This window comes from Mizuhopecten yessoensis, unplaced genomic scaffold, assembly GCF_002113885.1.
Source record: "Mizuhopecten yessoensis strain PY_sf001 unplaced genomic scaffold, ASM211388v2 scaffold7539, whole genome shotgun sequence".
Lineage (NCBI taxonomy): Eukaryota > Metazoa > Mollusca > Bivalvia > Pectinida > Pectinidae > Mizuhopecten > Mizuhopecten yessoensis.
The window spans coordinates 415,496-430,589 of record NW_018407098.1 but is presented as its reverse complement, the minus strand read 5'-3'; the positions used below and the strand labels follow the sequence as shown (position 1 = coordinate 430,589).

General features: G+C 37.8%; 2 protein-coding genes across 2 annotated transcripts in view; one reads left to right on the top strand and one right to left on the bottom strand.

Moving 5' to 3' along the window:
• Positions 1 to 418: 418 nt before the first annotated feature.
• On the bottom strand, positions 419 to 2,720 carry LOC110453892. The gene is made up of 2 exons (XM_021503096.1): positions 2,447 to 2,720; positions 419 to 1,057 (listed from the first exon to the last, which is right to left on the bottom strand). Exons 1-2 carry the CDS (start codon positions 2,708 to 2,710, stop codon positions 857 to 859), a joined length of 465 nt encoding a protein of 154 aa, XP_021358771.1. The 5' UTR covers positions 2,711 to 2,720; the 3' UTR covers positions 419 to 856.
• A 7,203-nt stretch (positions 2,721 to 9,923) lies between these two features.
• The window catches only part of LOC110453885 (ubiquitin carboxyl-terminal hydrolase 36-like), a 29,114-nt gene continuing 23,943 nt past the window's right edge, over positions 9,924 to 15,094 (top strand). Inside the window, exons 1-2 of the mRNA XM_021503090.1 lie at positions 9,924 to 9,981; positions 12,826 to 13,092. Of these exons, the coding sequence (XP_021358765.1) occupies positions 12,843 to 13,092 (250 nt within the window). The 5' untranslated portion in view covers positions 9,924 to 9,981; positions 12,826 to 12,842. The remainder of the gene's footprint in view (positions 9,982 to 12,825; positions 13,093 to 15,094) is intronic.

The window sequence follows — 15,094 nt, the reverse complement described above, 5'->3', positions numbered from 1 at the left end:
TTTTGACTTTCATCTTAAGCAGCCTGTCACAGTTAGTTCTCAACAGAGTTTCTTCTTCAGTAGCATACTACAGTCAGTCCTTTAGACTCTCCTCTAGCCTGCCACAGTTAGTCCTTTAGACTCTCCTCTAGCCTGCCACAGTCAGTCCTTTAGACTCTCCTCTAGCCTGCCACAGTCAGTTCTTTAGCCTCTCCTCTAGCCTGCCACAGTCAGTCCTTTAGACTCTCCTCTAGCCTGCCACAGTCAGTCCTTTAGACTTTCCTCTAGTCTGCCACAGTCATTCCTTTAGACTCTCCGCTAGCATGCCACAGACAGTCCTTTAGACTCTCCTTTAGCCTGCCACAGTTAGTCCTTTAGCCTCTCCTCTACCCTGCCACAGTTAGTCCTTTAGCCTCTCCTCTACCCTGCCACAGTCAGTCCTTTAGCCTTTCCTCTAGTCTGCCACAGTCAGTCCTTTAGACTTTCCTCTAGTCTGCCACAGTCATTCCTTTAGACTCTCCTCTAGCCTGCCACAGTCAGTCCTTTAGACTTTCCTCTAGTCTGCCACAGTCAGTCCTTTAGACTCTCCTCTAGCCTGCCACAGTCAGTCCTTTAGACTCTCCTCTAGCCTGCCGCAGTAAGTCCTTTAGACTCTCCTCTAGCCTGCCGCAGTAAGTCCTTTAGACTCTCCTCTAGCCTGCCCCCAGTCAGTCCTTTAGCCTCTCCTCTAGCCTGCCACAGTCAGTCCTTTAGACTTTCCTCTAGTCTGCCACAGTCAGTCCTTTAGACTTTCCTCTAGTCTGCCGCAGTCAGTCCTTTAGACTCTCCTCTAGCCTGACAAAGTCAGTGCTTTAGACTCTCCTCTAGCCTGCCACAGTTAGTCCTTTAGACTTTCTTCCAATGCTGTCTGTTGGGCTTTGAGCTCTTCCATTCGGAGTCCAATAGTCCTAACCACATTTTGTTTTTGTGTTTCATTCAGTTTACTCAGAAGTGACTTGTACTCGTCTAACGTGTCTTGTACAGCTTCCTGTGCTTCAGACATGTCATCTGAGAAGTAGACACTGCCTTGGCTTTCTCGCTTAAAACAGAAGAAAAAAATACTAATATTATCAAACAGATATATTTACATGATAGGCATGCCAATAAAAGTAGTACATCCTGTGTCTTCACTGCCATTTCAAATTTAGCTCACCGTTATTCACAAAAACAGAGCAGACATCTTAGACTTCAAAAAAATCAGAAAATCATGACTGGTCACCAGATGATCTACTACATTCATCCTTCCTTTAATGAAGTCTTCGACCCTGAAGACACATGACAGACAAGGATTCAAATCTGGGACCTCCAAACTCGAGACAGACACTGTAACCCTGTCAGCAGTCAATCCAGTCAAGTTCTGCTACTACCAATAAATGGGCTTATACAGGTAGTCTAACTTAGTTGGTCTAGATAGCATGTAACAGGTATAAGGTAGGGGAGACTGGGGCAAGTTCAGCTCCGGCCACCACTGATATCTTTGGTCTCGAGCAAATATTTTCAACTTTGAGGATCTTAGCAGTTCAATTGACTGGGTTGAACAACTCACTTGTCAAATAACTAAATGGGAGAAAGTTACTTTTTGCAGAGTAAAAAGAAAATGTTGACCTTACTTGATTTAGTTTTGTGAACATCAAAATGAAAAAAAATGTGGAAGTTGCTTGATACACCAATGTCAAGCAGGTTGGGCACAACAGCGCATATGGGTAATAATCCTGCATTCGGGTAACAGTTACCCATTTCAGTAATAATTTTATTACTGAAATGGGTAATAAAGTGAAATAAAAACACACAAAGTTCTTTAACACATTATGAACAAAAAAGGGCATCATTCTTTCAACATAATCAAATAAAAAATACAATGAGGTACAATTGTGTACAAAAGTATGTAAATTCAGTTGTCTAAATTTTTGTGAAAATGACAAATTGTATCACCTCCATTGCTTAGTGTCCTGTAGAGTAGCTATAAATAGCACACATAAAAAATCATGCTCACCTGTCACATTTGCACTGGATAGTCCCATTGACTACACACTGAAGTCAATGGAGAACAAAGTCAGTGATATAGTTTATCCTTTTCACAAAAAGTTAAACATCAGAATTGATAATTTTTTGTGCACAAATGTACTTCATTGTGTTATTTATTTGATTTAGTTGACAGAATGACGCCCTTTTTTGCTCTAGGTGTTTAAAAGAACTTTGTGTGTTTTTATTTCACTTTATTCCCCATTTCAGTAATAAAATTGTTACTCAAATGGGTAACTGTTACCTAAATGCAGGCTTATTACCCATATGCGCCGTTGTGCCCAAACTGTCAAGAACTATGTCAATAATGATCTTTGCAGAAATTGTTTGTGTGTCGATGATTTTATAGTCAGTATTATTAAATACCGAAACAGCCAGGTACCAAAACGTGTAATGTAATAATTACCGCATCTTGCATGAGCTCCCGGGCCTCTGTAAACTTGTCAGTAAGTGTGTCCATCATTTTCTTGACGGTTTCGTCACTAACAGTGCAGTAGTGAACACTCGTTAAATAAATGGTGCGACCACCCACATAATTATTTAAAGGTAAAGGACAGCCGACATATTTCGGAACACCCACTAACAACTTGTGACAATTTCTTCTACGAAGCACAGGGTATACCAATTTCACAGTGTTGACAACTGTCCTTCCCCACATGGATGCGGCCATTTTGGGCGAGTTCGAATGGCAAAGCATGCAAACGTTAAAGAGACGAAAATCTGGCTTACAGAACATAGTACTGTATAATTTAAAAAGATTCCTTAGTATCTTCAATCTATTAAGATTAGGAGATCATTCATTAAGTCGGCCTGTTTGGCCTTTTTTCAAATTGGTAAATATAATAATAGTGAGTCTAGCCAAATGGAATTACAGACGTTTCGCCCCAAAACCTTTACACCCCAATTTTTTTTCACATCGCCCAAATTTTCAGTTCAGTTCGCCCCAAGTATGACAACCATATCGCCCCAAAATCCGTTTCGCCCCCAAAAGCTATATCGCCCCAAAAATGCTGTATCGCCCCAACCGCTGCGAACCTATATTGAACTATAAAATGCAGGTTATGGGAGGTAACTCTTTCAATTTCAGAGCTGTGAATGTACTTCCTTGTCAACATCAAATAATCATTTCTTGTTTCGAATAATTTCGCGTGGAAATAATCTGATTATCTTAAACATATATATCATCTAAAATATACAATACATGCTTAACATAGATATTATAGATATGATACGTTAGCTACCTTCGGCACGCGTGGAAATAATCTAATTATCTTTTACATATACCTGAAAATTATTGTACAAATATACATATATAGAGAGAGAGTTAATAATTAATTACTTACAACAACAACAACTTACATTAACAAATGATACTACATAATATAACACAAAGATATATATCATGCACAATGCATCACTTAATATTTTTGAGGATATATTTTCCTAACGTTGTTATTTTAATAGCACCTGCCATCAATTCGGCGACACAAAATGTTCAGGAATTTGGAAAATAATTGCCTCTCTGATCTAAGTAATTTACTACAGATCGTCGAAAAATGGCTTTGCTGTTTGTTTAATAGGTACAGGCATCAACGTTTGATGACAAGATGTACACATATCTAAAAGAAATATGTTCTTTATAAATAGCACATGAAAACATGGATTTGTTGTTTATTTTAAAGCCACACGCGTCGGTGTATAATGAAAGAATGTACAAAATGCTACATTTCCGTAAGTCACATATTATGGAAACATAAACTGAAAACAAACGTTCAAGGAAACATATCACTTTTACTATTCCGGCTTTGCAAAACTAAAATAATATGTATATATTTAATGCGCCGACCTTTCCGTAGTATACACGAAACAAGAGTTATTCCTCTTAGCACGGTAAACACAATCACATAATAATGGCAAAATAAGCAAGCTCCTTTTTTAGGAAGGGGGCGTTATATTTTTTTGGGGCGAACTAGTTGGGGCGTTATGTTTTTTTGGGGCGAACTATTCGGGCGTTATGGGTTTTTGGGGCGAACTGGTTGTGGCGATATGAATCAAATTTGGGGCGAACTGGTTTGGGGCGTAACGGTTTTGGGGCGAAACGTCTGACACCCAGCCAAATGTATAACGGGCTATCAAAACGTTACACAGTTAGAAAGACAGCAACTCCAGATAAACATCAACAAAGTAAGTAATTGGACCGAGAGCTGGCTCATGAAGCTAAACACCAAGAAGTGCGAACATATGGAGATCGGTAATAAACCAAAATCATCAAAATACTATTTGACGCAAGATGGACAAACTACTGAAATAGAGAAAGTAGCCACAGCAAAGGACATTGGAGTTCACTTTGACAACACCCTAAAATTATCAACCCAAGTCAATGCAGCAGAGTCGAAAGCTAACCAAATATTAGGTATTCTGTTTAGAACTTTCATTTTTATGGACATAGCTCTTTTACAACCCTGTACAAGTCCCCAATCCGTCCACATCTGGAATACACTACGCAAGAGTGGTCACCGTATCTAAATAAGGACTAAATAGCTATCGAAAATGTCCAACGAAGAGCCACTAAAAGAGTACTAGAAATACAGGCTATGCCCTACCATGAACGCCTAAGAACACTAGGTCTACCATCTCTGGAATACAGGCGTGAGAGGGCAGGTGTTGTTGAGCTGTACAAAATATTGAACGGGATCGACAAGTTAGACTACGGACTGATGTTTCGGCCTACACCACTCAATATCACTAGAGGTCACTCTAAAAAAATATTCAAGAAATCTTTCAGTCTAAACACTAGTAAGAATGTCTTTAGTAACCGAGTGATCAAGGTCTGGAACAGTCTACCTGAGGAAACTGTGCCATCAAAAACACTTAATGAGTTCAAGTCGACTTAAACACACCGTGGAGGAATCACCCCAGGAAGTTCTGCCCTTCCTTTTATCATTAATGAATCACATGGGAATCTTGATTAAACGAAAAGAAATAGTAATAAACATATTACCGTTAAAATGTTAGTTACTCCTTATAGTATAATCAGGGACGTATAGTGAATATACTGTCCCTGGTATAATTAAGGGTATAAACATATAGATTGTAAATCATACATAAATTCACATAATCAATAATAAACAAATATTTACAATAAAATAAAGTGTAAAAGCTTGATACAATGTAAATAGTTTTAATCCCTGCGCAACCGGAGTCCGTTGCTGGCAGGCTATTCTGCTGGCAACGTATCAAATCAGAAGGTGATATTTAGACGTCTCCACAAGCTCGAGCTTCCGATCGACGTGGTACAACAACAGTAATTAATCATATGTATTTCCTCCACTGTAGATGGATCTACATAAGTTGTAAAATTGTTTCCAATTCCAATTTCAACAATTGTGTATTGCTTTACATCATACTGTAAATGAAATAAAGTTTAAATATATAATCTTGTAATTTATTGACTATACTACGGTGTTTATTTATTTTCATATTTATCCAGATCGGCTAAATCAAACATTCAAAAAATCATTGTTATCACTAAGTTGGTAAGTTTTGTAAGTTATTCAGATTAGCTAAATCAATGATGTATTTTGGGCTTGTTAATTTCTTTTCGTTGGCTAAATCACATATATGTTCAAAAGTCCTATGCTACAATAAGTTGGCGTTTTTTGTTAGATCACATTTCATCATTTCTAGATTATCATTATTTTCACATTTTGGGATTGTTCTAGCTTGGAAATGCGTCTATCGTTAAGATACCGGTAACTACGCGATATATATATGTATACACATAAAAAACACCCAAAGTAATAGTTAAATACAAAAGAAATGACATAAAGAATTTCTTAGTTACTTAGGGTTTCTTAGTAATCGGGATATATATGTAGGTCTCATGACTTTATCAGTTATTACGACAGTACGTATGATCGGGCACTGGATCCGAACAAACAAATGTTCGTTGGGTACGTATTACTTAAAACAGACATATATAATATATACGTCTCTGCTTAAATAGATATATAAGCAAAGCAGTAATAACGACAGTGCAGACAAAGACATTTGTAATGATTTTAAGGTAATCTGTCCTCTTTACAAGACAGAAACATGAACAACAAGAAGATGCAGTCATCAATATCCCCACTCGTTTCCCGAATGTTACTGAGATCGCCATACTCAACTGTTATTACTTTTTCAGGCATAAAAAGGCGCCGCATTGTGCAATTCTTCTTAAAGCTGCTAAGTCATTTTTGTTCAAATACAACATCTACAACCTGCATTTAGTAGAGCAACCCCAGCTGCAATATTGATGCTAATACAAACCATGTATAGCGCCCCTGGTCCCGCTCCGAACAAGGACTACGCCCTGACATCAGTTGTCGTAATATAACTATATCAGTGACGTAACACTCTTTACTTCAGTTGACGTACATGTATATCAGTGACGAAACACTCTCTACTTTAGTTGTAGCGTCATTAAATTAGTGAAGAATGTATACATATTTTACTTTACCTGTATGATGTGTAATGTTTCTTTACGACTTTTGCAATCGATGTATATATATTACAAACACGTTGTCAATCGATGTATAGATATTACAAACACGTTGTCAATCGATGTATATATATTACAAACACGTTGTCAATCGATGTATATATATTACACACACGTTGAAGCACAGCTTCCAAACACTCAGTATGTATCATACATTTTATTTAAGAATCACAAATGCGGAAAATAGATATAAATTCTCGGTTCCAGAGTTATTGTGAGCCTTGTTATCAATTTTGTGTAAAAATGTTCCTGTTCAGGATGTTCGCTTTGGCTTTAGTAGACGGGGTATGTAGAATGTACTGGCTTTGTCCGAGCGTGCTAACAAACCTGTCTCCGTCAGTTCTAACTGTCATTTCTAGAACATATCTCAGTAATTTTTCATGAACGGGCATTGAACTGTGTATATAGCTACACCACGAAAAAACGGTGTACGGCATCCTAAAATGGGGTCACTGTGTGCTCTATTCGACTTTTGACCCTGACCACAAGTACTAAAATACAGTGTAATACAGTTTTCCAATCATTTCTCGGCTACTATTTCATGAAATTAACTTTGTATGGGTTCCATACACTTGTCGCGTATTCCAGGTGCGGACGGACTAGCGCCTTGAACAGCTGTTTAAAAGTTACTTCATTCACACATACAAATGATCTTATGATAAGCCCCATAATGCTGTCTGTTTACTGCTTGCTGATTGTGAGACGTAAAACTCAGATACGTATCCATCAATACTCCAATGTCTTTTTCAGATGATATATTTTCCAGTCAAACTTTATCTTCTCCTGCATTAGCCATTTGGTAGCTTCTAACCTCCTTTCTTTTTATTGAAAGAGCTTTACATTTAAGGGGGTGAAATTTCAAAAGCCATGTGTTGGACCAGTCCTGTTAATTATCCAGGTCTTGTTGTATCACTTTTCTATCTTCATCGCTCATAATTTCTCTATAGATTATCATTTATGTAGATTACAAATAGTACAGGACCTAGGACACTTCCTTGAGGGATTCCACTTAATACGGGATGGTCTTTGGATGAATTTTCATTAACAATTACCCTTTGATTCCTTTGTTTAAGAAAGTTTTCTACTCAATTAGTGCCTTGGTAATTTATTCTGTAATTCCTAAGTTTTCCAATTAGTCTGCGGTGTGGAATGTTTTCAAACGCCTTCATGAAATCCATGTAAATGACATCAATCTCCCCTCCATGATATAAAAATATCTGTCCAATCATCAAGCACCATTTAAAGCAGGAGTACTTGGTTTGGTTTGGTTTAATTATGTTTAACGTCCTGTTAACAGCTAAGGTAATTTAAGGACGTGCCTCCATGTGTGTAGCATATGCGTGCTTGCGTGTGTGTATGCAGGAGACAGGGAATGTTGGTGTGTTTGCCTCCTTGTAATAGCACGAATTTGATGCCGACTTTATAGTGCTACCCACTGAAATGCCACGCCGAAGGTACCAAGCACAGCATTCCGCCCGGTCACATTATACTGACAACGGGTGAACCAGTTGTTGCAATTCCCCTTAATTCTGAACGTTAAGCAGGGAATAACAACTACCATTTTTAAGGACTTTGGTATGTCCCGGCCTGGGGACAGAACTCATTGCCTTCCTCACCTTTGCGAACGCTCAACAGTCAAGCCAAAAGTGAGGTGTTGCCAAGCAAGGCACTAGGAAATAAAAGGCAGTTAGAAGTTGATAGAAAGATAAAGATCCCATATATTGCAATGGGCGCAGCAGATTTACTTTGGTCGCTTTTGTGTCCCCTAAAAGAGGACACCAAAGCAAATCCCCAATTCTGCAGGGGGTTTCCACATTGGTCGCCTCCTACGGTACATGCAGTGGGTAACAGCAGGTGTATTCTTTTCCCGATCCCCCACCTGCACGGGTGAGCTGGAGTACAGTTGATCTTTTGGCAATAACTTCGAACTGTTTATTGCTGAAAATAGTATTATTCTCGGTATGAGTAACAATGGCGTGTCTTACTACCTTTCCCGTCGTCTTTCCTCCTATGCTGGTAAGACTTACTGGTCAATAATTTCCTGGGTTCGATTTTGTTCCTGTTTTTATACGCACGTCGTCCGACAGGTCGTATTATGGTATGGGCTGTGTTGTCCGATGTCCGTGCGTTAACTTTTACTTGTCATCGCTCTACTGCCTTTATTCGTGAACATATCTTCATAAAACTTGGTACACATATTGCATATCAATATAGCTTGAACGAGTTCGCATTACAGAAGTTAACGTGCATTTTGGTGGAGTTATGCCCCTTTTATTGCCAAATAAGGGCAGTGTTGGTAAATACAAGAACTTTTTTTTTTTTAATCAATTCTTTTCAAATTTTTGTACGGTAATGCTAGAAGCAATAATGACTTTAATGTTCAACATCTATTACGGGTTTTTCTGTCGAGTTTCAACTTACCGCGTTTTGGCATATCACACAGTTTGACATAACAACGCTGTTCATCATTTTTCATTACCTGCATGGATTGCATGAGTTCTAAAATCGTGATATTTAAAAGCTATTCGTCAGAGTTTTGTCCCTTTTTCGTCGAGGGCTATGCTTCTTTCATTGCCAAACAAGGGTATTGTATAGTAAATGCAAGAACTTTTCATTTTTTTAATCAATTCCTTTCAAATTTAGTATGGTAATGCTAGAAGCAATAATGTTCAACTTATATTACGGGGTTTTCTGTCGAGTTTCAACTTTCCGCGTTCTGGCATATCACACTTGACATAGCAACACTGTACTTCATTTTTGCTGTTAACTTTTGCTTGTTTACACGATAACTCAAACAATTGTTCTCCGATTTTTATTAAACAACTTGGTTGTTTCATTACCTGAATGCTTTGAATGACTTCTTAAATCGTGACGTTTAAACGCTATTCGGCAGAGTTTTGTCCCTTTTTCATGGCCAAATAAGAGCATTTCGTCGAAAATTTAAGACGTTTTTAATTATTTGTTCAAGACTCCTACCTCAAAGCCAAGGTTCTAGTTTTAGTAAGAGCAACATTGACCACGAAAGTGTAATTCTGAAACACAAAATAGGTTGCGCAAAAAAAACACAGTAAAGGAATGGCAAGATCACAGTCACCAACAAAACGGTGGCAGTAAACACATTTATATCAATACCCTTCCGAGAGTCTGACTTGATTATGCCTTGGAATGGAAATTGAAAGAAGAAAAAAATGAAAGTCTATGAACTTGTTGTATATAATGTTCGGATCACCTTTCAGTAATTCATCCCCTGTACAGGGATCCTTAATGCTAAAATATTTTTATTTCCGAACGCACCAAGCAATAAAACAGGATATTGTTTCATGCGCATGCGAAGGAAGAACTACTACAGAAATACCCGGATGTTGCATTCGAAATCTACTCGGTCTTGGGTGTTGCAGGTAATATTTATACATTTTTACATGCTTTCCCTTGTACGTTTATGTTTGAGATGAATATTACATTTTCGCTTGGCCATTTACCTAGATAAATATATGTATACCAAGCCTATACATTCCGTGGCTTTCCTTAGACAAAATAATTTTGTCAACCGGTGTCGTGTCTCGTGGCCAGAAACAATGTGGATTCCATGTTGTTATCATTCGATTATGAGCCTTGCTGCGTGTTCGCATAGTTCGATACTGTGCCCATCGTAACATAGTTTCTACCGTTGCAGTTCGAATAATCGAGTTATGATTGAAGTAAGCTTACAAGATTTGGGGGGCCATGTTAGCATTTTATGCGCACGAGCACTCGCTAGCCACACGTTTATCACCACGAGGTCCCAATCTATCCATTTATCCATTGCTCAGACATTTATATGGTGTTGATTTTGATGACATGAAATTGAAGACAATATAATAATGAATTTCTTGTCTAATAAACATAACTTGAATTCAAATGTGATAAATTGTACATCTTTTCCGGACTTGAGTATACGTAGACCATTGAGAGTATGTTTTTGACTGTTACGTTTTAAAGGACAAGGTAACATTCGCGTACATATCCCAGTTGCAGTCACACTAAAATACGCCATAGGAGTTTTTGCACGCCATAGCAAAATGTAAGTGTTATATCCACTAAATAGTTCGATTTTTCCATTGGTATATCGTAAAGAAAACGTTTGTGAATATATTTATTGAAACGATGAATATTTCAAATTTATGTGAATGGATTTTGACCATTTCATTGCACCTTAATTGTGCTAGCTGTAAACTCGTCAACCTTTTGAGGTCATCAGTCAAAGTTCAAATGTCACACAAACCTTCGTGTCTCCCGACCACATCTTGTATGTCACACAAACCTTCGTGTCTCCCCACCACATCTTGTGTGTCACACACACCTTTGTGTCTCCCCACCACATCTTGTGTGTCACACAAACCTTCGTGTCTCCCCACCACATCATTGCAATGAATAAGACAATTTATTCCATGTTTACATTCATAAATAAATTGTGTTTCCAGTCTAGTACCAGTCTTGTTTTGTTCATTGCTATGGCATATTTTGCAAATGTAAGAGTTACTTCCCTTGAAATTGACTTCTGAATCGCGATGCATTTTTTGTCGATTTCCTAACAAAATACCCATTTTTTAAGAATTAAACTTTACCACAACCTGTTTAGCATATACTGGACCGCTCAATCTACACGTGCCGAACATTCCTGAAGTTAGCCTCGGTTCAGATCTGTGCCTGTCGTTTTCTTTACAGGTTCAACCGTTTCAATTGGTTGAACCGGGTACGCGAAAGGGGGCCCACGTCTACTTGACATTTTTTGACTCTCCAAACTTTAGGTAAAATTGTATTTGACTTGTGGAATTGCAAAATGTCAATAAAGGTCCACTGAAAGCTATAAATGCTTGTTATGTGGTATTACATCAATAATATTGAAATCTCCATAACTACATTATGAACAAATAATTTAAAAACACTTCCTCAACCTGGAATGATACCTGAAACAAATATTTTGTTAGAAAACTGCAAGTTCCAGGAAAATTTATATTTAATCAATCCAATTCTTTGCATCAGTTCATTTCCATTACGTCAGCATCCAGCTAAATTTTGCCATTGAAAGTGTGGTACATAGTCTAGTGAGTCTGCATGGCTGAATAACCAGAGCCAGCTGTTGTATGGTAGTGGTTAAGAATAGATAAGTATATTTGTAACAATTGGTAGTCATAGTATCTATATAATGTTATTAACTACTAAAATCAGTAGTTAACACCTGAACATTCTATTCTTAATATGATTTGTATGCTCTTTATTATTGTAAGGAGAGGGTTTAAGAGGCTTTACCTGTTACGCAATTATTGTTGTATTAAAGATCTATACACAAAATATTTTAGTTAAAAAAATATTGTAGGAGGAAGAATGCAGTTAAACTGGACCGAGTCAGATGGTGACCTGATGGTTCAATTGATCAATGTGTATTGTTAAGTGTTTTGAAGTACCCGATGTCAATCCCAGATCTAGACTGATCATTGCAATTTTCTTACATGTTTTATTTCAGCACCCAATATCACCTCAGCCTCTTTTATTTTTTTTTGGCCACCAGTTATTAGCTCACCTGGCCTGAAGGGGTCAAATATGTTAAAATCTTTAAACAACTTCTTCTGTATAACCAAGAGGCCTATGATGATGATATTTGGCCAGTAACATGCTTGGATGAAGGGCTTCCAAATAAATGACCTTGTCTTATATTCAAGGTCACAGGGGTCAAATATGCTAAAATCTTTTAAACAATTTCTTCTGAATAACCGAGAGGCCTAGGGTGATGATATTTGGCCAGTAACATGCTGGGATGGTTCAAATAAATGACCTTGACTTATATCCAAGGTCACAGGGGGCAAATATGTTAAAAAACATTTAAGCAACTTCTTCTGAAAAACCAAGAGGCCTAGGGTGATAATATTTGGCCAGAAACATGCTGGAATGAAGGGCTGCCAGGATTTTTTAAATAAATGACCTTGACTTATATTCAAGGTCACAGGGGTCAACAATGTTAAAATCTTTTAAACAACTTCTTCTGAATAACCGAGAGGCCTAGGGTGATGATAGTTTGCCAGTAACATGCTGGGATGACTTTTAAGATTAAAAGTGTGAGATTAATACCAGGTGAGCGATGCAGGCCCATTAGGCCTCTTGTATTTTGGATATCCTACATCTATTTACTGTTTATATATATCTATGTACTGAAACAATATACCGTTTACATATATACAACTGACTGTAATGTTTTGTTCTTGCAGATTAACCAACCAATGCTATGCCTGCAAGTTCCTCAGAAAATATAGGGCAAATTGAGGAGTCATTGAAGTCCTCCTTGGCTGGGGAGGAGAGCTTGGATAGTCAACTTCTATCCTCCTCCAAACAAGTCCTCTTGCATAAGATTGATTTCAAACCAGCAGAGAAGCCATATTCTCTGCAAGTGGACTCTTTGAGAGCTAAATATATACCTCTGAATCAGTTCAAAAAATATTCTACTGAGCAGAATGGCAGTAATAAACAGAAAGAAGGTAAACCAATTCAAAATTGAAATGGAAAGTAACCAAATGGCAATTACTTTCTACCATATATTTATTTTCTGCGAAGATTATTCAAATTACTTTCTCAGTTTTAAATCATATTCAATCTGATTAAAATCATCTGTTACATGGCTCTGCCTGAACATCTGAATGTGCCACGGTCAGGGTCACGTTCAAGTGACCTTTAGATGAACCAATTAGAGGCGTGCTGGCAAAAGTTTGCCAGCGAATCGGAATATCATGGTTGATAGATAAATAGCGAGGGGTATCGAACAGATTAGTTTTCCAAAACAAATATGGCGGCGAGAACTGGCGTTTCTACGACGCCAAGTAAAGCGTATCCATTGGGTAATAATTGCGTAGGCAACACCACCATAGTCTTCAGGGATTGACACTAACTTTTAATAGGTGGTGGACCTGTGGTCCACCTGCTCTCTTAATCTGGTGGACCTGGTTAATTTCTGGTGGACCTGAATAATATTCTCAGATCTGGGGCACTTTGCGCCCCGGTCGACGAGCGTAGCGAGGAGTGGGGGGTGGGTTCGGGAGGGGGGTATGGGGGTTCTCCCCCAATTTTTTTTTAAAAGCTAGATGCAAAATCCTGGCATCTGAGCGTTTTAAACAAATAATGAAGGTTTTTTAATTTTCTGTAAAATACTTGTTTTTTCTCCTTATTTTTTTATTTTTTCCATTTATGACCAAGTTTTAGTAAATGACACAGAAACATGAAACAATTTTCTCCTTGTTTATTTTTTTTTACATAGCTCCCATCCAAAGGTGTTTGAAATTCTGACTGTAAATTGAGATAAAGATCATATGAAAAAATAAGGATAAAATAATATACTTTTTTATAGTATTATACCTTTTTTATATGATCTTTATCTCAATATACAGTCAGAATGTCAAACAAATTTGCCCCAACAGTAGTCTTTACGTATTTTGTTGCACCTCTATTCAATCCTTCCTGGACATTTCGGAATCATCTTCTGAGTGCAGCATACCCTACATTTCATTAAGTTTGTGTCAGTATCATTATTGAGCCATGTAAACGATTTTTCCATGACTCCTGAAAGGATATCATCCTTTTTGTTGCCCATACAAACTTCGTGTTGTTTTTGTTCTGGTGAAGTTTTTAACTCTTTTTTTGCCAGTGGTTGTAAACCAAGCCATTTAAAAATCGCGACACAGGCGATACGGTACTAGTCTAGTACAGATACTAAGTTAATCGACAGACACGATCACCTAAACGATATACGCTAGAAATTAAAACGTAACACGAAATTGTGAGGCTAAGTTTACCTTCATTTACCGGTTGACCACCGTGATCGTGACGTCATCGTCATTTTAGTGCTTATAATAGCGGCAAACTATACCACAAGCGACTCAAACGCTGAAAAGATTCCGACTTACCGCAAGCGGATTCACGCACTTCACTCGTCCAAGAATGATAACGACAACTTNTTACGGCTCGCTGGCGAAGTAAATAAAGTCTTTATTAGTATATTTCTGAACAATATTCTCAAATATATATACACTAATCAAGTAATATGTGGTGGACCGGCGGTCTACCAGCTTTGGAGATTAAGTGGACCGTCCAAGATTTTGGTGGACCCGGTCCTCTGGTCTACCGTTAGTGTCGACCCCTGGTCTTTCTTCTCTAATAAAGCTTCAATTTCGCATCATTCTCATTAATGTCCGACATATTTGTTACAACTCCGAGCGCCTTTTTGAAAGAGGGTCTCTGATTGGTCAAAATTTAATGAGTATTTATAAATATAAAGGTCACCTCAACGTGACCCTGACAGCGGCACACTCAGATGTTCAGGCGTAGTACGAAGTTAACGAAGCCATGTAACCTATGATTTTTAATCAGATTGAAATCATATCCAGAATAATCGCTTATTTCATTCATTACTTTCACTGAGTTAAGAAAAGTGTTGGAAATTAGCAGTAATTCAGGACAGACTATGTACCCACCAACAAAAAAATACTG

What these genes read in the sequence shown, in the direction of transcription:
- LOC110453892 (XM_021503096.1), bottom strand. Translation starts at nt 2,710, where the DNA reads ATGGCCGCATCCATGTGGGGAAGGACAGTTGTCAACACTGTGAAATTG. An exon ending in GGGAGCTCATGCAAGATGCG is followed by an intron (nt 1,058 to 2,446) that starts GTAATTATTACA and finishes TTCTGTTTTAAG; the next exon opens with CGAGAAAGCCAAGGCAGTGT.